At 61.7% G+C, this 20,182-nt stretch overlaps 1 protein-coding gene across 2 annotated transcripts; it reads left to right on the top strand.

The window, feature by feature from the left end:
• The first annotated feature begins 3,878 nt into the window (after positions 1 to 3,878).
• On the top strand, positions 3,879 to 19,289 carry CPLX2 (complexin 2). Of its 2 annotated transcripts, XM_061456778.1 has the most exons (5): positions 3,879 to 4,020; positions 8,577 to 8,673; positions 16,920 to 17,027; positions 17,523 to 17,698; positions 17,832 to 19,289. In XM_061456778.1, exons 3-5 carry the CDS (start codon positions 16,997 to 16,999, stop codon positions 18,027 to 18,029), a joined length of 405 nt encoding a protein of 134 aa, XP_061312762.1. In that variant the 5' UTR covers positions 3,879 to 4,020; positions 8,577 to 8,673; positions 16,920 to 16,996; the 3' UTR covers positions 18,030 to 19,289. The 2 variants fall into 2 exon arrangements, with proteins under 2 accessions (XP_061312762.1, XP_061312763.1); XM_061456779.1 differs by lacking the exons at positions 3,879 to 4,020; positions 8,577 to 8,673 and adding an exon at positions 14,908 to 14,993.
• Positions 19,290 to 20,182: the final 893 nt, after the last annotated feature.

Raw genomic sequence — 20,182 nt, 5'->3', positions numbered from 1 at the left:
CAGACAGGATGAAAGGACCCAGGTCCACACTCCATCCTGCAGTAGCTCCCCACCATCACATCAGAGTCCCTCACCCATCACCACCCAGCTCCACCAGCCCCTGGGTTCAAAGGGAAAGGCATCAAAGCCCTGATTTCTTTGATTTCCCTTTGCTCCTTTTTTCTCCAGCTCCTCCTCTGGAGGAGTTCAGCTCCAGGTACTGCATGCACAGAAGCAGAAAAAAAAACACCCAGGAATTCCTGCTGTCCCTTGGAAATTCCTGGTGGGGGTCCCTGCTGCTGAGCTGATGCTGGTCACTTGCTGCCCAGGTTTGGTTACTGGCAGGACCATGGGTAGGCTCCATTCTGGCTGTCCCCAGCATCCCCTCCATCACCTTCTCACCAGGAATCAGCACCTTTTCCCAGAAGGTCTGGTGCCATGTGAGGGTTATAATCTTATCTGCCTAACAGGAATGGTTGATTATCTGCCTTCTCTCTTCTGATAAGGGCCTGGCTGCAGGCTCACCATGCGGAGGAGGTAATACTTAAATAGCTTCTTTTCTTATACTTCATGTGGGGATTATTATGCCTGTCTTGAGTCCCCCTCCTCTGCTGCCAGCATGGGAAAAATCCCCGCAGTGGCACCATCTGCAGCACTGCCATTGGGCAGAATGTGACCGTGTCCTCTGGCACCATGGGATTGCTTCCCCTACCCATGCACAGTGGATATGTCCTCCCGGTCACCTGCAGTGGCACAGGTAGAGCTGTGGTGTTGAGCATCTCCTGCATTGCACACACCAACACAGCCACTGCTGACTGCCATGAAGGGTGAAACGTGTCACCACAGGGACAAGTTCCTGCACACCAGGAGCCTGGGGACCTTTGATCTGAAGTGTCTGCTTGCATCTAATCACAGCTACCCCAGCACCACCAGCACCCCCAGCGACTGGTGTCTGCTGCCCCTGCAGCCTCAGCAGAGCTGCTGCCTCCCCGGTTCCTGGTTGGAAAGTTCCAGGCTTCTATATGAAAAGTTCCAGGCTCCAGATGCAAAGGAGAAATGGGTCCTGTTCCAACCTGCCCATGGCCAGCTCCTCCTGGTCACTTCAGGGAAATGACAAAGCCGGTGGCTCCCATTAGCCAAGTGAAGGCTGGGGTGACATACAACTATTGATTGGCCCTCCGAGTTCAGCAGCAAGGCACACACAGCCCACAGCTGCAATCAATAGTGCCAGGGAGGCATTTGCTTTTGCTCTCACTGTTATGTGCCCGTTCATGGCTCCAGGATGAAGCCTGTGCCGTGTCACCATCCAACACAGCTCCTACATGGTCCTCTGTGGTCCATCCTCCCCCAGGCTCTACAAGCCTGTATTTCCACCCACAGGAGTCAGGAGAGCAAGAATGCTCCCTAGTGCAGGGCAGGGGTGAGCACACAAAACAGTTCTCCCATGCCTGGAGCCTCTCCATACCCTTGGCTCCCATGCCAGTGGCATGGGAACACCCACAGGGACCCTCTGCCAAAGGATAGGGTGACAGGCATAGCTTCCTTGGTGTCAGAGGTCTGTGGGTTCCCTTCTCAGCCAGGGATGCTCTGTGCACACAGGCTCCTATCAGAGCCATGCTCCTGACCCGCTCCCCATGCCCAGAGCTGGCTGCTCTGGAACCTCACGGGACACGCAGAGTTGGGGCAGGGAGAGGAATGGGTTGAAAATCCAAGATTTCCATCCCTCCAGCGGAGGATGTCAGCAGGGCAGGCAGAACTACACTTCCCAGCGTGCCCTGCCAGCCGCCGGGGGGAAGGCTGAGACCCAGCCACCAGCTCCTCCCTGCTCCTAAATTATTCTCATTATTTATTTGTGGTTTTTCTGCACTTAACCGTCTGCCTCGTCCACTTAATTGGGGGATTATTGCCACTACCTGCCCGGCCGCCAGAGCCCAACTCATTACTGGGGCTTATTTATTAGCAGTGAGGCAGAAGAAACGCACCCTGCAGCTCTCTCTCCTCCTGCGCAGGCAGCTGGAGGCGATGGAGGAAAGCGAGCAGGGGCCAGGACACAGCCAGTGCTAGTGGGCATGGGCACCGTTTGGTCAGGACCATGTCAAAACCAGCCTCTGCCAGGCACAGAGGCATCACAGCAGCCTTCTCCATCATCTGGCAGCAGCCTGGGTCACCACAGCTCTTGGCAAAGCATGGAAGGAGCCGCGAGAGCCTGGCTGCTCCTTAAAAGTGCTCCTCGAGCTCAGGAAAGGTCATTCGCACAGCACTGTCCTGCTCACAGCGAGGGACCTCGTCTCCTCAGCACAGTGGTGGCTGAGTGACAGCCACACGGCAGGGCGATACCAATGGCTTATGGAAATCCACCACGGGGAGGCAAAGGGGACGGTGCCCCCCAAGCCAGCAGCACCTCACAGCTCCTCTCTGAACCGCTGCTCCCATTTCCAGGCAGGAGAATCCAGGAAGAATGTGGGACAGCAGGAGGGAGCCTGCATATTGAGTGCTTTGATAAATAAAACATGGCGAGAAGGCAATGAGAGCTGCCCACTTGGCTGCAGGCAGCTCTGTCTGCGGCAGCTGCATGGGGGGAATTCACAAGCGGTGCCACCCCGGCCGTCAGGACACCAGCCCCGGCGCTGCTCCTCCGCTCACATCCAAGTTTTGCTGCCTCAGCACTGAGGGGGATTGATTTATTCATCAGCCTCTGCATCCCGCAGCAGCCCTGCAAGGAGTGGTGCAGTGAGCTGCTGTGCGATGTGATGCGTGGCACGGCAGGGAGCAGGGAGGGCTGACCCCAGAGGTGGCTCCCTGCTGACCCACATCCTACCTGCCATGATGCTTGGATGAGGGGGGATTCCCTATGGTGGGGAATGAGAGCAATAACTCCCTGGGGCCACACTGCTGAACCCTCCCCAGGCACTAAGGCACAGCCATTCTGCATCCCCTTTTCAGGGCAGAGAGGCAGGACTCTGTTTTTCAGAGGACAATTGAGATCCCAATGGCCAAACCAACAGCAAAGACAAATTGCAATGCAAGAAACCAATCCAAGAAAGCACCAACCCCACAGCAACTCCAGGGCTTGGCAGGAGCTGTTCTGTGCACCCACAAACCCAAAGGAAACCCAGAGAACTGATTGCCTGCCTGCCAGGGAAGAGAGGGCAGCAGTTTGTGGAGAGGGACTGGGCAGGGAGAGAATGAGTCCCAGCAGGGTCTCAGGAGCCCTCTTGGCCATGCTCTGCACCAAGGACCAGGCCCTGAGCCAGAGTTTTGACCTGTCTGTGAGCCCTGTGGACCCGCAGCAGGCTCCCAGCTCATCATCACTCCTGTCCTCAGGATGTCCTGCAGCAGAGCATGGGCAAAAGCATCTTCAGGTGCAATGGGAGTCTCCCATTTGGGTAACACCACTGGCACACCAAGACCCACAGAGCTGCCCTGTTTAGAGACTCCTCCTCTGGGGGGCTGTCAGTGCCATGGGTGGGGAGCCACTGACTCTGGGGGAGAGAAATGCTGGCTCCCAATGGGGAGGATGAGTCTGGGAGGGCACTGCTGAATGGCAGTGGCCAGTGGCCACACGGGCTGGTACTGCGGTGTGGCTGCTACAGGTACCGAAGATGCAACTGCTGGGGCCCAGGGGCATAGCCAGGTACAAGGAGGATGCCTGTGTAAGGGGGAGCAACTCCCGGGTGCTGGCGGCAGAGCCAGGTAGCGGGAGGAGGATGGTCGGATAGCAGGGGGGCAAAAGCGGGGCTTCGAGAGGGGTGGCGAGGTACCGGGGGAGCGATTATGGGGAACTGAGGGGACCTGCCGGGCAGCGGGGGCAATCTCCGGGACCGGACGGGAATTGCCGGCTGCGGGGCCGGGGGCTGCCAGCGGGGCGGGCCGGAGGCGGGCACGGAGCCGGCCCCGCCCGGGAGGCCGTGCGGCGGAGGGGGAGCCAGCACCGGGCCCCCCCCCCCGTACCGCTCCCGCTCCCGCCTCCCTTCCGGCGGTGGCTCCTTCCCTGCGCCGGGGGCGGACGGGGCGCACCGGAGCCGCGTCGAGCGCAACCAGGTGGGTGAGGGGCCGGGCCCGAGGTGCCGCAGAGCCGGGGAGGGGGGGGGGGGGGCGCGCACCGGGATCGGCCCCGACGATCCTCCCGGGGCCGCCGGCTTATGTAACGGGGCGGCGGCCGCGGGGATGCGGGATGCGGCATGCGGAGCGGGATGCGGGGAAGGATGCAGGTGCGAGATGCGGGGCTGAGCGGCGCGCCAGGACTGCCCCTCTGCAGGGATGGGGAAGTGGGGGACGCCGGTGTGGAGGGGATGGCATTAGAAGGGCTGTCACCCCCGGACTATGCTTTGCAACCCCCTCGTTCCAGCCCGTGCTTGCCTGGCCATCCCCTGCAGAGCAGGGAGAGGAGGGGACCTGGTCCCCCCAAACCTCCTGCCTGAACCCAGGGAGGCTCCACACAGCCTTCTGCTGTCAGGAGCTCCTGGTACCCACTGAGCTCTTCCCACGCCTCCCCATCACCGGCTTCCTCTTCCATCCTGCTCCCAGCGGCTAAGTCCAGCCACCCGTGGAGCATTCCAGCTGCACAGTCCCCAGTCCCCGGGGCTCCAACCCCTCTCCCTGCTGCACCGTCCCTACGAGGTCCCTCCTGTACCCCAGTCTCCAGCCCTTCTCCCCGCCGTGTCCCCAGCACTGTGGCTGCAGCACATGGGGCAGGTGGCTGCTCTGACCCAGGCCTGGCAGCACGCAGTGGCACTGCCACCCACATGGCACGAGCATGACCGGGCAGCCACTGCCCGAGGCAGGCAGAGCGGTGAGTCAGAGCAGTAAAGCAAGGCTGGTACCTTTGCTCAGGACAGGGCTGATGGCTCAGGGCTTCTCCGTGCAACCAGACGGGCTTTGAGCGCGGTGGCAGCTGCTACATGAGGTTGGTGAAGGAGCCAGAGTGATTCAAGCCAAGCTGAGGTGCTGGGTTTGGCAAATGAGGATGAGGAAGGATGGGCCAGGCTCAGGGTGCAGAGAGGTGCCCTCCCTGCCAAACCTGCCCTCATCCCCCCACAAGGCAGGACCTTGAGGGTTGCCAGGACAAGCTCCAGCATGGCCGGGGAAAACAGAGAGCTCAGCCCGTGGCTGGCAGCACCACTCTGGGTGTCTGACCCTGGGGAAACTGGAGACAGCTCTGCTGAGACAAACCAGCACAGAAAAATGTCTAAAGTTTTCCTTGGCCATGGGCTGAGTGTTTGTTTCTTTGGTATCCTGATGTGATAACGTCCGTATTGAAATGACCCCACCAGACAGAGCTGTGAGCACCCACAGCACTGAAGGGTGGCTGCGGTTTGCACCTTGGCTCTTCCCTGCAGCCTGACAGGCCTGGTATTGCTTTCTGGGAGCCGAGGGGATCCCTATTGGTTTGCCCAGCACCGTTTAAGCACTGGAACTGAGAGGTCCCAGCGGAGGTCAGGTACTGCAGGGAAACCCTGCGGGGAGCAGGTGGTGACCACTGGCACAGCTCCATCCCCACCACTGGGCCCCAACACATGCTCCCATGGCCCAGAGCTCGAGAAGTCTGGTCTGGCAGTGGTCATGGTCACTGCATCCCAGGCTGCCGCCTTTCCCACCAGCACAGAGCCGAAGCCCTTGGGCATCATGTGCTGCCCAGACACGCATGGCCGGACCCCCCTGCCTGGAGCAGGACCTTCCCAGTGACCAGAGGATCCTTGCTCTCGCCTGCAGCCTCTGCATGTTCCTGCCCAGACCTCCCCATTTGTTCTTATGCCAGCATCATCCTCGAGTTTAAATGATCCTTCTCCCTCCCCGGTGTTTACTCGCCGGGTGTATTTATAGAGAGCAATCAGGCCTGCTCAGCCAGGGTAAACAAGCTGCGCTCCTGCGGGCTGCTCTCGCGTGAGCACTCTCTGCTCACTCGTCCCAGGAGCTTTCCCTTCCGCTTCCCCTGGCTCCACAGAGCTTTCCTGGCCATGGAGGCCTGGACCATCTGACCCATCCAGCCATGGGCTTCCTGGGCCATGCCTCCAGGCTCCAGTGTCTCACAAGGTCACCCAGTGCCTTGCCAGGAGCCACAGTGATACCAAGATTTATACCTTAAAACTTATAAACACATGTCACCTTTTCGGTGCTGTTCTGCACCACAGGTACCTGCTCCTCCTGCAAGCAGCCAGGCAGCAGGTCCACCCCTCCCTAGCTGGTGCCACCAGCTCCTCCTGTATCACTCACCAGAGGTTCAGCAGCATTTCATATCTCAGCCAAATCCCAGAGCCCAGTGATGCTGTGACCCAGACCTGCCCCGGCCCGTGGCAAGATGAATTCTGCATTAAGGTTTTTGAGGCTGAGGGTCTGCTTTTTGAAGGCAAGGCAGTTTGGGTCAGGTACAGGACCCCAACTGGGAAATGCCTCTGGGGGCTGCCTAGTGCAGCATGGCACCCCGACCCCTTTGCATCCCTGTGTGAGAGCCAGGACAGTGCACTGCTAGTGCTGCATCCAGTTTGCAGATACTTCCCCCAAGCATTGTGGCTCTGAGCCTTTCTTCTCACCCCAGTGCTCAGACACAGAGGTGATGGCAGCCCCAAGACATCTAAGGGAGAGCATCTCCCTTATGCAGAAGCACTTTGAGATGTGGCCCAGAGTCTCCCAGCCCCTGCACCCCACTGCTCCCCTTCCCCAGCCCACCCTCCTCCACAGACATTTGCACCAGCTCAGCTCACAAAGCAGGGTGCCAAGAGCTGGAGGTGCCAAAGCAGAGCTGTGGACACGCTAATGCTCTCATCTCGAACATCAAGTTTTCACTGAATGCTGTGTCTTTTGTCCAGACCTCAGCTGGATAAAAGCATCCCTGCCAGCGCCTGGGGACACCACAGTCCCTGGAGCTGGGGGGGTCCTGGCACTGTCACCCTGCTCTGTTCTTCCCTGTCCTCTGCTCTGGCTGCAGTTGTCTGGTTGCCCGGACAGACAGACTGAGCTGTCCAGGTGGGATGCATATTCATGGTACTGGCAGGCTCTGCCCATTGCAAAGGCAGAGAAAAAAACACTTTGGTCCTGCTAAGATAAAAAATACCCTGCAGGGATCAGAGCAGGAACCCCCGGACCCTCTGCATCCTCTCGGGTCCCTGTGCAGGGGGTCCCTGTTCCACCCTCTGCAAAGGGTGGGAAGGGCAAAGAGTGGCTGATGCACACCCCAGGCTGTGGCCGGCCAGGCGAGGGACTGGTCCTGTCCCAGCCCAGCTGTCTGCTTGGCACGGAGCTGTCTGGAATCCAGCCACCCCCCGGCACACATCCCTGCAGCACTCCGCAGACCGTCTTACCCCGCTCCGCAGCCTCCCCGCAGGCTGAAGGAGGCAGCGGTTGTCCCCAGCAAAGGTCACCTTCACGCTGCTGCTGAGCCCTTCCCAGGCTGAGCTGGTGGCTGCATTTCCCAGGCAAGTCACCGTTTGGGGATCTCCTCGGGGGTCCCTCTGCCCCTTCCCCGCAGCCCCCAGAGCTCGGGGTCCCTGGGGTGAGCCTGAACCCTGCGAAATGCAGCGCTGTGCCCGGGAACTGGGGCCAGGCATCCCTGGTCTGTAATGCCTTTAAAAGGCAGGCTTCATCCATCCGTCCATCCATCCATCCATCCATCCATCCATCCATCCATCCATCCATCCCAGTCCCAGCTCCTCCAGTGTCACTGTTTGCCTGTGTTTTCCCCAGCTCCCCTGCGTCATATATTTATCTCAAATTTGCCAAAGCCTCCCTCCTTCCCTAGGGTGGAGGAAAAGCCTTTGCTCGAAGTCAGGATGAATTTGTAACTTCCCCAGGAACCTGCTCCTAGAGTCAAACAACACAAATCACACTCATGGCACCCCCCGTCGCAGGGGCACCAGCAGCACTGTGGGGATGAATCACCCCAGAAACTCCAGCATGGCACCCAGCACCCTGGTACCTGGGTGTCTGCACAGCCCCTGCTCAGGCCAGCATCCCCCTGGAGCATCCCTGCATCCCCCTAAGCATCACAGAGGGATTCCAGGAAGGGAAAAGATGCCAGGATAGAAGCTTCCTGAGGTCCAGCCGCAGTGGGGAGCCCAGAGCAGGCCCAGCCTTTCTCATACTGCAAAGTCTGAGCAAAGGCTTTTTGTTCGGCAGCTTGTCTTAACTTCCCATTATGTTCTCTGAAGAAGGAATTCATCATCTGCAAGCTGAGGAAGGCAGAGTTAATGTGAAATTTTAAAACCCTCGGATAGTTGAGAGCCCTCTCAATATTTAATGAAAGCACCAAACTCCCGGGTGCCTGCAGAGATGGCCAGGGCCCTCTGCCAGCAGTGGAGATGGTGTCCATGATCCAGGAGAGGACCAAAGACCCTGATGGGCTGCCACCTCCTGCAGCCTGCCCCTCTAGGCTCCCACTTGGGTGACAGTGCCTCTTGGCAGCAAGTTGCTCCCATAGTTGGAGGTGGGATGTGGGAAGTGCACAGACACACCGTGGGAGGTGAGCTCTGCAGACAGTGGTATGCTGTGTCAATCACCCATCAAGTGATTCTGCTTTGTCCACCCCATCCAATCCTTGGCCCCACCATGGAGCTGATCAACACTGTTGACCAACCTGACCACACTGTTGGTGTCTCCTGCAGGCCCTGTCTCCTTGCGATGCTCAGCCACCCCTGCGAGGTCCTCGTCCCCCTGCGTTAGGTGTGGAGCCTGCAGACGCCTGGCACTGCACACACCAAGGTAGGCAGCGCTGCCCCAGCTCCTGGGTGGACTGCACCTGTTCCATGTGGTGTAGTGCAGCCATGGGGGGATACAGAGCCAGTTGGGTCCCCCAGGGATGGGGAGGTCAATCACAGGCATCCTGGTGAGACCCCATTGCAGGGCGAGAGGCATCTGGACCATGAGCTAAGCCCACGGGAGTGTGGAACAGCTCAGGCTCTGGGGTGGATGCTGGGCACATGGGGACCGTGGCAGGTGATGGTGACTGTGGGGCTGACACAGGGCCAGGGTTTTTTTTCTTTCTCCTTTCTTTGCTTTTGAAAGCCCCCAGATGGGAAAGGTACGAGCCAAACCCCACTGCGAGCAGCCAAGAATGAATTTCCTGGCCAGAGCCCCAGCCGCTCTTGGAGCAGCGCCGGGCCCATCCGGCGTCACGCCGCAGCGGAACCCCCGAGTGCAGGCAGGCTGGGGCAGGTCTCAGCTGGGGTGGGCAGTGAGACCCAGACCCCTCCCTGCTGCCCCCCACCGCAGGGGTCTCACTCTCCCAGCGCCCCGAGTTAGGGCAGTGTGGGCTCATCCTGCTCCCACCAAGCTGCAGCTTGGATGGAGCCCAGTCACCCAGATGTCCCCCCTACACTGCCCCAGAGCACCCCACCATGCAGCCATCTGTTGCCATTGAAGGGCAGGGTGTCCCCGGAGCTGTGGCCTTCGGACGGCTCTGTTGCCCATGGCATGGGGCATCTCGGCTCCCAAAACCTCCCCTCTCATGGGATGCAATGGATCCTTCTTACCTGAGAAGGCAGATGCTCTCCCAGGGCTGGATTGGGAGTTTGGGTAGAGCAGGACCATCCATCACAGTGTCCCCCACTCCTCTCGTCCTCCCACTCCCCAGCCTCAGCAGTGCAGGGGGTGTTAAAGCACCTCAGGCTCTCTGCCCTCATCTCAGGAGCCCCAAAAAGCTCACAAGATCTTTGTAAAACCAGCACCTCTATCAGCACAACAGGGAGCTGCACCCAGGGGCTCATTTTTGAGGGTGTCTTGGCTGGAGGGGGGGACAGGCAGGGATTGACACTGCTCTACTATGATCTGGATGCCCAGTCTTGAGCTGATTGTGTCCTTGTCATTCATGCCTTTACCCTGCCAGTGAAATGAGGGTGGGTATAACCCCTCCAAGGCTTTCTGCAGGGAACGGGTGCCAAAATCCCATCCTGACAGAGAGCCAGGAGGGGACCTTTGGGCATCTTCTCCCTTCACAGTCCCAACCACCCCCATCGTCATCACCTGCACAGGCCCTGCAGGGGATCCCAGGGCAGCAGGGATGGAAATCACAGTGTGCACAGGCTGGTTCCTTCCCTGCAGGAGATGGCTGGGGAGATGGGGAGGGACAGGGAGGCAGTGGAGGGGTTGTGGGGGGCTTTTGTGTGCTCCCAAAGGAGTGCCCGGTGTGCTGCACCCAGCTCCGCACCGGTCCCTGCAGAGCTGTGGGGGTGTGTGTGCCTGCCATAAATATTGATGGGGTGGACTCAGCGCAAGGGTGTCTTTATATACAGCGATTGGGATGTAAATGCTGGAAGTACCTGCTGTGTGGGCAGGAGAAAGCGGTGTAGGTAATAGCACTGAGGCTGAATGCACAGTAGCTTTTTTACAGGGAGGTGGGATCCATTCTGTATAGGTTGGGGAGGTGGGAAGAGCACAGGTGAGTAACCCCCGGGGTCATAAACCTGTTTGGGAAGTCAGCCAGGCCCGCAGCAATCCTAAATCTTCCATGCGAGACTGCAGCGAGCCATCGTGGCTCCCACAGCCTGCTCCCCGCACAGCCACACCAGGATAAACAGCGAGGGGCTGCAGTGCCTCTGTTTAATAATGCATGGCACAGAGGCACCGGACGCTTGCTGAGAGTCGGGAGCTGCGGGGACAAGGAGTCACCACTGCAGCACTCACATGGTGGGGTCCATCCCAGCATCCCCTGGATGTGGACACCTCAGGGGTCTGGGTGACCCTGAGACTGAGGCTGGGGGAGCAGAGCTCCTCATTGCAGGGAACAGAGCAGCAGCAGCAAAGCCGAGGCACTTGGTCATGCAGTGGCTGGTATCCCACCACACTGGATGCTTCCTAAGTGGAGCCTGGAGCTGGGTCCCTGTCCCCTTGGGCACTGTCACTGGGAGTCCCTCTGTCACTCTCTCGCACAGATGTAGGTGTAGATGGTCTTTTTGGGGAGCTCTGGGAGCATCTTTCCCTCTCAGGCACCATGCTGGGAACACCTGGAAGCCAAGGGCTCAGTGTCCTCCTTGCCCCATCCCTCCTCAGCCACAGCCACTGCGGCTCACACACTGGCTGTGGTGCCCAGGACGAGCATGCTGGGTCCTGCAGGCACCAGTTCACAACCAGCTCCTGCAAATGGCCCCTCTGGGGGATGAACACATCCCTCACTGTGCACAGTGCCATGATCCAGCCCCACCAACCATCTGCTGCAGCAGCTCCCCGACACCCACTGCCCGGCCCACTCTGCACCCCACAGCACGGAGCTGGGCAGGGATGGGCTGGGGGATCCCCACAGGCAGGAGCAGACAGACGGGTCTATGGCAGCAATGCCGATGGGTCTGCAATAGTGGTGGTAATGGGGCTGTGGTATTAATGCAGATGGACGCACGATAGTGATGCACAAAAAGCCACAGCATCAGCCCTAATCCAGACAGCAAAGCCCAGAGCCAGGGAGATGTGGGCAGCCTCAGGGCATGTGGCCAGCAGAAGTTATCCTGTGAGGGTGGCTCCAGAGGTGAATTTGGCCTGTTTTCTCCATCCCTCTCTGGTGAGCTCAGGATCCCCCACTGCGGTGCTGCTCCCACTGTTGGGCAGAGCATCGCGGCAGAGCCAGGGTCAAGCCATGGCACCAGCCACCTCCCTGCCCACCATCACCCGGGCTCATGGCACACTCCTGTGCCAACCCCAGAGCAAGACCTGCATTCACACCCATGCCTGTCATGGGGGGTAACAAGGAAATGGGTGCTGTGGGGCACCCACGTGTGCTGGGTTGGTGCTGTGACTTGCTGCAGGGCAGAGCAGTGGCTCTGGCAGCCCAAGGGCTGGACATAGGCAGGTCTTGAGCACCTCATGCTCACCCTGACCACAGCATAACAGAGTGACCCCGGGTCCCTCTCACAGCAGCAGGAGGGACAGAGTGCTGTCCCTGCAGCCTGCGCTCAGCCGCTGCGCTGGAGGGACCAGCTCCAGACTGATGCTGTAGCACGGTGGTGCCTGCCCCCATTCCTGTCCCCACCGGGTGCCAGCCCCAAGAGGCCAGGGCTGCTCTTCAGAGGTGCAGCTGCTGCATGTTCTGTGCTGCCTCTTCCCCTTCTCCCCGCTGCTGTTTTTGTTTTGTTTAAGAGGCTGGGTTACGAATTTTAAACAGCCTCCTGAAAAACCCAATTACCTCCAGAAGACAACCTGATAAAAGCTGCCTAAGTGGCACTGTGGAAATCGCCTTGTGCAGCAGTGGAGGGAAAACCAACATAATAAAGCCTTTGGAAATGGAGTTAACCACTTTTAATCCCTCGGTGCAATGAGAAGGACCAATAATTATTTTCTGCAGAGATGGGGGGGGGGGGGGGAGATAACTGAAATAACTGCCCTGTGGTAATGAGTGGCAGCAGGCTGGGCTGGCAGTGCTGCAGGGATGGGTGCAGGTATTCAGGGACCCTCTTCCTTCTGCTATGGAGCTTTGCAAGGGCCCACAGAGACTGTGACCTTGCAGGCTGTGGGGGCTGAGGGTGATGCTTGGGGCAGGCTTGGGGTGGATGCAGTGGGTGATGTGGCAGCTAGCTCTGTGTCTTCTCACCAGGTGGGGAGCAGAGCAAGGTGCTGCTGGGACCCTGGCACCCCTGGTGAGCCGGTCCCCAGGGGCAGCACTGGGAGCTTCCTCCTCCATCTGCCCACAGCTGCCCCCCATCCATCCCATCCCATCCCATCAGTTCCATCCCTTCCTGACTTTCCAGGCAGCCACCCTGCAGGTGATGCTGCCCAGGATGATGACAGGGACCATCTCTGCCCAGTATGTGCCCATGCTGGGCACAAGTGATCTCCCATCACCAGGAGCATCCTCCAAACGCCAGCCAGAGCCAGCTCAGCTCTGGGGCTGCGGTGGTCTCTATGGCCCATCCATGCAGCAGGGGCGTCCGCAGGGGTTGCAGGGCAGGAGGATGGAGGTGATGCCCAGGGCTGGTGATGAGCCTTTGGCTGCCCTTCCCATGGGATCCCAGCCAAGCAGGGCAGACTTGGACACCTGCCAGCCCGTCGGCTGCAGTTGTGTGCCGGCACCAGGGCAGTTTGGCCACAGCTCACGTGAGCTTCGTGCTTCCCACAGCAGGGGATGGGGCCGCTTCACCCACCTTGCACCCTACCTGGGGTCCCATGCTTGGGGACAGCATTCCAGGCCAAGTCCCGTGGAGGGCAAGCCCAGCTCAGCGCTGCACCCCGGCACAAGCAGGGGCCTGCCAGCTTGTCCACAGCTCATACTGGGAGCAGTCCCTGGGCACGCTGGAAGCTACTGGGGGAGGATGTGCTTAATGAGCCGAGGCATCTCCAAAGATTGAAAGACTGCAGGACCCATCCCAGGAACAAAAGGAGGCGTTTGTCAGGCGCTGAGAGACGGACGCGTTAATTCCTGCTGGCTGTCACACTTATCTGTAATGAATTTGTGCTCCGCTGTATTATTTTTAATACAATAGGAGCGGTGCCGCCCGCCCACCGCCCGGCTGCCGGGAGCGCTGACGTCAGCGCCCGGAGCAGGGCTGCGGCAGGACGGATGGACGGACAGACGGACAAAGCCTGTCTCAACACCCACCACCCCACCTCGCTGCCCACACGCAGGGCACGAGGCCTTTATTCCATGGAGGTGGAGAAAGGAGTTTGTGGTCAAGGAAGGAAAGGGAGGAAGGAGGCTGAGGGCTTGGGACTGGTGGAGATGGAGTGTGCCAGGGGGTGTTTTGGGAAGCGGTGAAGGGGTGAGGAAGAGGGCTGTGTCCTGGATGTGTTGTCCCCATGCTGAGACCCGTCCACAGCAGTGGACAGCCGTCAGGGCTGGAGTTGTCAGTGCATGCGCATACAGTCGGTGCCGTGTCCCTATGGAGGTGTTGGGCTGGCTCTTGGGTGCTGATTTTGCCCTCCTCTTCCCCAGCAGCAGGATGGCTCCCCAGTGCTGCCCCACATGCTGCATCACTCCCATCCCCCCTGCAGCAGCCCTGCCAGGTTTTGGGGGGCATCTGCAGCCCGTCCCAGCCCCTGCAGGCTCCCACACATAGAGGTTGGGGGTCCCTGAAATGACCCCACACCCAGACCCTCGCCAGCACTCTCCTGGGCTGTAGTTACATGATTCCCCGCAGGGCTGCTCCTCCAGAGCCTCACCATTAAGCACCAGCAATCCCCAAAGCCCGGCTCTGAGCACCACTAATCTGATTTGCTAAAGGCTCGTCTCGTTTCTAATAACTCAGGGCTGGATTAATTAGGAGGCGCCGGCTGCCCCTGTGCGGGGCATGCGTCTGTCCCCGGGGTCTCTCCATGCATTAGAATGAGGGTGGGAGGCCCAGGAGAGCCCTGTCCCAAAGGCGGGGAGTGGCTGAAAGAGCCCCTCTCTCTTTGGGCAGGCACAGAGGGCCCAGTCAAGGTGATGTTCCCTGTTTGGGAACCCCCCTGCTGAAGGGGGTCCTGAGCTCTGTGGGCATCATGGCTTTGATGCCACTGCACTCCCCAACAGCATCCCCTACCTGAGCACCCCCACCAGCCATGGGACACCCCGGGGGCAGGCAGCACCAAAAATCAGAAGCTGGGGCCTCTGAGCGGTGGCTGTTGGTGGGGGTGAGATGGTTTATGAGGGACTTTCAACTCCTGCAACCACCCTGCACCGCTGCGCAGGGGGACGAGGTGCCGGGTGAGGGAGCAGGGGGGTGCGGGACTGGGAGGGGGGCAGCTCCCCGGTGGCTCCGGCCCATGAGTGGATTAATGCCTCGTTTTGCCCATTAATTGCCGCGGAGGTGAATCATTAGCCCCGCGCAGGACGCGCTCCCCCATCCCTTCGCTGCGGGAGCACCGGGAGGGGGGGACCCTTTGGCATCGAGGGGAGCGGTGCGGGCTCCCCGGGACGGTTTTCTGGGGGTCGTGCGGCGTTAACCGGGGGGGGGGGGGGGGCCGCAACCCCTCCCTCGCGGGGCCGGGCTGCGCGGTGGCGGGGGGTGTCGCCCCGGGCGGGCCCACGCGTGCCGCCGGGGGCGGGCGAGGGCCGGGCCGCTGCGAGGCGGGGCGGGGCCGGGAGGGCGGAGCGGCGGCAGCGGAGAGCGGCGGCGGAGCCGGTGAGTGCCGGTGCTGAAGGGACAGCGCCGCCGCTGCGGCACCGGGCGGCCCCGGGCGGCGGGCGGGGCCCCGCGCCGCATCCAGCGTGGGGAGGGGGGGGTAAGCGGTAGGGTCCCCGCGGCACCGCGTCCCCTGCACGACCCCCCTCCCCTCCGCGGCTTCCGCCCCCCCTCCCCCCCCCCTCCGCCGCGTCCCCGGTTTCCCCTGCGCCCCCGGTACGTGTCCCCCGTCCAGGGTCCCTCCCGCGTCCTCTGTGCGCTTCCGCCCCCCCCCCCCCGCAGTGTACCCCTGGGCTCCGCAACCTTTGCGGTGCTGGTGTCCCCCGCATGCTGGGTGTCCCCTACGTCCCGTGTCCCCGCTGTCCCCCCGCTCTCCCGCCCCCCCCCCCCCGCCGTGTTCCCTGCGTCGCTGCAGCCCGTGCGGCCCCGATATCCCGGCGCTTGTCGGTGTCCCCCGTTTCTGCTGTGTGTCCTCCAGCGTTGCCCGTGTCCCTGCACCCCCCCGGTGTCCCCCACCGTACCCCGGTGTCGCTGTGCCCCCCTCATGCAGCCCCCGCGTTCCGGTGCCCTCGGTGTCCCAATGGCCCCCGGGTTTCCCTTGCACCTTCCCTGCAGCCCCGATGTCCCGGCGCCCCACGGTGTTCTCGCGGCCCCAGTGTCCCCTGAGCCCCCCCTGCAGCCCCAGGGCTAAGCACGGTACTGCCTGGAGGAGCTCCCGTCCCCGGTGCTGGGAACAACAAACTTCCCTGGTTCCCGGTTTGTGGAGCCCCCCCACCCTACCGCGGGGTCCCGGGGTGGGGGGGACCCTCAAGGCTGAGGCACCCATTGGGACGTGCACAGACACACACACACTGCAAACTGCACCCCCAGACTGCGAGCACAGCCCTGCAGCCCCCCCAAGCACAGAGGGCATGCGGGGGACATGAGCAGATACCCCCTTAACACCCCCCCCCCCCCGCTGCCTGCAGCCCCCTACACACACACACACACACACAGAGAGCATGCAAACAGCCTGCAACACCCCCACACGTACACACAGTCTGCAAACTGGTGTGCACCCCCCCCCGTACAGCCTGCAAACCCACGGCCCGGCACACGCAGCCCCCCCGCCCCTACACAGCCCGCAACCCCCCCACGCAATGTGCAAACACACGCAGGCAGCACAAACACGTACACAGAGCACAGCCTGCAACCCCTGTGCTCACGCTCACCCGTGCGAACCCCCACACGCACATCCGCAGAGCTCGCGAACCCCGAAACTCATGAGTGCACACACTCAGAGCTTGCAAACAGGCTGCCAGCCCGCACACCATGCGGGCACACGCAGCTTGCAGCCCCCCAAGCTTACACATGCACACACACATGCATGCACACCCCCCGTGCAAACGCAGCCTGCAAACACACCTCTTGACCAAAGCTCCATCCTGCACACAGTGCCCTGCACGCTGTCACCCATCCCCAGCACCCGCAGGGATCACACACACAGGCACAGGCTGCTGCCTGCAACCCCTACAGCCCCCAAACACCCTCACAACCTGCCAACAGCCTCTTCCCCCTTCCTCTGCAGAGCACATGCACTGCGATAGACACGCGCGCACATGCAGCACCCCGTGTCCTGCTGTGCCGCGCTGGCAGACCCAGGCAGGGTCTGACACCCCATACACCAAAGCTGGGGCTTGCAGTGGGTGATGGTTCCCCATCTCTCCAGCCCCCAGCAGCACCCCAGGGCTCCTGCTGCTCCACTGAGGGCAGTGCTGAGGTGGAAGGTCCCTCCACAGGTCCCCAAAGCTAGTGGGGATGCAGGGAGAGGGCTGAGGGGAGCAGGCACAGCCAGCAGGCAGATCTGCCCGTCCTGGGGCTGGAGACACAGAGGGTTACGTCACGCCTGGGCAGGGTCCCCAACCATGTCCCTCTCTGCCCATGCAGGTGGCCCAGGTCAGCAAGCCCGGACAGCAGTGGATGAGCGCTGGGCACTGGCCTAGCCGCACACACACTCCGGCACCATGGACTTTGTCATGAAGCAAGCACTGGGTGGTGAGTGGCCGCTGCACCCTCTCAGGGTCCCCCCTCCATAAGCGATGCTGGCTCAGCACCCCGGGGAGCATGGTGGGGAGGACATGGTGGGGGGACGGAGCCATGGGGAGAGGCAGCAGCAGTGAGGAGCTGCCGGTGGAACCCTCAGGACTCCCATTCCCAGCGCCGGCAGTGCCAGGCTGGGAAATCCCGGCTCTGCTGCCGCTAAGTAGGATTCCCCGGCGGGTCCCCTGGGTGCCAGCACCAAAGGAGCTGCTGGCGTCTCCCCCAGCTGACGCTGAACTAGGACAGCACAGGCAGCCCATGGCAGTCCCCATCCCCAGAGCCTCCAGAGCCCCTCTGCAGCTGGCTCCAGAGCCGGTGGCCCTGGGGATGTCCTGGGTTGTCCTTGACCAGAGGGGTGCTCCGTGTCCTTCCTGCCTATACAGGGGCTTCTGCAGCCAGCACCAGGCTGCAGCACCCTTGGGAACCAGCCGATGGTCTTGTGCTGTGCAGGGGCCACCAAGGACATGGGGAAGATGCTGGGGGGTGAGGAGGAGAAGGACCCCGATGCGCAGAAGAAGGAGGAGGAGAGGCAGGAGGCCCTGCGCCAGCAGGAGGAGGAGCGGAAAGCCAAGCACGCCCGCATGGAAGCCGAGCGGGAGAAAGTCAGGCAGCAGATCCGTGACAAGGTGGGCACTCACCTCCCCTGCACCCACGCCAGGATGGGGCTGGGGAGGGTGTCCTGAGGCGGTGGTGATGGGCACGGGGCAGAGTGTGGGCAGCACCCACTGCCTGCCCTGCTGAGGGCCTGTGTCCTCACAGTATGGGCTGAAGAAGAAGGAGGAGAAGGAGGCGGAGGAGAAAGCTGCGCTGGAGCAGCCATGCGAGGGCAGCCTGACGCGCCCCAAGAAGGCAATCCCGGCGGGCTGTGGGGACGAGGAGGAGGAGGAGGAGGAGAGCATCCTGGACACCGTCCTCAAGTACCTGCCCGGCCCGCTGCAGGATATGTTCAAGAAGTAACAGCACCACCAACCCTGCCATGGGGTGCTGGGGCACGGGCGCACGATCCCCTCCCACCCCTCCATCAGCTCCCTTGACCGTGGAGGGGGGCTGTCCCACACTCCCTCCTCATCCCCTCCTGCCCTTTTCCCTGGACCAGACCAAACACCCGCCCCGTCCTGTCCAGGCAGTGCCCCCCCACCACGCCAAAGGGGATCGGCCCTGGCTGGACAAGGCGAACCGGGACCAAATGCACTGATGTAACCTCGCGGCAGGCTGGGGGCACTCCAGGCCCTACTGGCCCCCGGGGTGGCTCCCCATGCCCCTAGCCCTGCCCTTCCTGCCCTTCCAGGGGACCCCGGCAGGCCTCTGCTTGCCTGCCCTTGTCCCCAGCACTGCCATCCCCCTGCCCCATCCCGCCTTGGGCCATGCCCAAAGCACAAAGCCAGGCGCCCTGCCCGCAGCTCCCCCCATCCCTGGTCCCCAGGCACGGGGGTCCCCTGGGGCTGCCCGGTGTGTCCCAGCATCGGGGGGTTGGAGGGGACCCCCGCACCCCTCCCTGCATCTCTGGCCCCATAGTTAAAGCCATATCAGTTAGACTGCAATACTTCAGCACCGGCAGGAGCGGGCATCACGCTCTGCCAACCATGTACAAAGGCACGTGTGGGGCAGGGACCCCCCCTGCCTCGTCCCCCCCAGCCCTGTCCCTGCTGTCCCCACCACTCGCTCGTCCGTGTCTCGTCCCCGCTGACCCCTGTTCTCGCGTTGGTGTCTCTGTGCCAGGGTGCGCCCCGTCACTCCATGCGTCCTCGTGTCCGCTGCTCACCCTCCCACCCCCCGAGTCCCCCCTGTACCCAGGGTCACCCGCAGCGCTGAGCCGAGAGCCCCCCACTGCGCTGCCGGGGGCCCCCGCTCTGTCCCCTGCAATAAAGCCAGCACGGGGCTGAGGGCTGCCAGACCAGGAGAGCCCGGCTGCTCCCAACCCAATGCTGGACACACAGGTCCCCTGGGCCTGGGAAGGGATCCCTGGGCAAGCATCCTGGGTACGTCCCAGGATCCGCTGCTTGCACCCCAACAGAGGGATGTGGGGGAACAGCCTCAGCCCAGCCCTTGCAGCACCGTGCTCTGCTCTCCCCATGCTTCCTCTGCCACAGCCCCCAGCTGCTCACCAGAGCCCTCCCCGGGAGGAGGCGGGCAGCTCTGGGCTCCACAGACATGCTGTGACCATCCTGCTCGAACTAGTCTTTGACAAAATAATATAATAAAAGGATTTGTACATTGCTTCTTTTCAGTCCTTGATCACCTGAGGTCCTGCAGCAGCTCCCTCGCCCCTTCATCCCCCTGCGGGCTGAGACCTCTCAGCTCATCACATTAGGAGAGGCCACAGGGCCCCAGCGAGGCCATAGATGAAGGGAGAAGCCACATACAGCCCCCAGAGCCCTGTGCAGTCGAGCTGCCTCTACACACCCCATCCACCTTGCAGGCACCTCTCTGGGGTTGGGGACAAGGCAAAAGGGATGGGTGCTGGTGGGCCACCACCCCACAGACATGGTAGAGGGCTTGTGCCCCTTCTCCCTGATTCTGGGACTCCCCTCACAGAATGACTGGGGATACCCCGGGGGTACATGGGCTGGTTTTGGTGGTTCATAGCCTTCTGCCCCGCCATGAGCAGGGCACAAGGCTACAGGCAGACCCTGGGCAACAGAGCACACTGTGCCCCCCCCCAGGACCCCTGGCAGTGCCAGGAGGCCTCCATCCAGAGCCAGCCTCAGCTTTGACTGATCTGCCATCATTTACTAGCAAAGAGCTCAGCTGTTACGCAGGCGGCATCACCAGAGTAGTCACCTGGAAAAGCTTCTGTCAGAAAAAAATACGAGGGTAGGAAATGATAGAGATCTTGCAGGCAAGGTCTCCATCACAGGCAGGCTGCACCCACTGCTGTGTGGTGACTGCCTGTGACCAGCATGTCAGCACAGGGGGAAGAAAAGCCCCACAGGACAGCCGCTCCCTGGCCTGGGGAGCAGGGACAGGGGACACACCATGTACCACCCGCGGCAGGGGTGCAGGGAAGGGCTCTGCCATGCGTGGGACATGCAGCACCTTCTGCAGGGGCCACAGCCCCGTTCCATCCCATGCTGCCAGACAGGCGCAGGGATACGGAACTGGACAAGTCC

The sequence above is a fragment of the Pezoporus flaviventris genome, unplaced genomic scaffold (genome assembly GCF_033815535.1).
Source record: "Pezoporus flaviventris isolate CSIRO_AGI_PZ_B2104156 unplaced genomic scaffold, CSIRO_AGI_Pfla_v1 ptg000023l, whole genome shotgun sequence".
Classification (NCBI taxonomy): Eukaryota; Metazoa; Chordata; class Aves; order Psittaciformes; family Psittacidae; genus Pezoporus; species Pezoporus flaviventris.
This window is presented reverse-complemented; position numbering and strand designations above follow the sequence as displayed.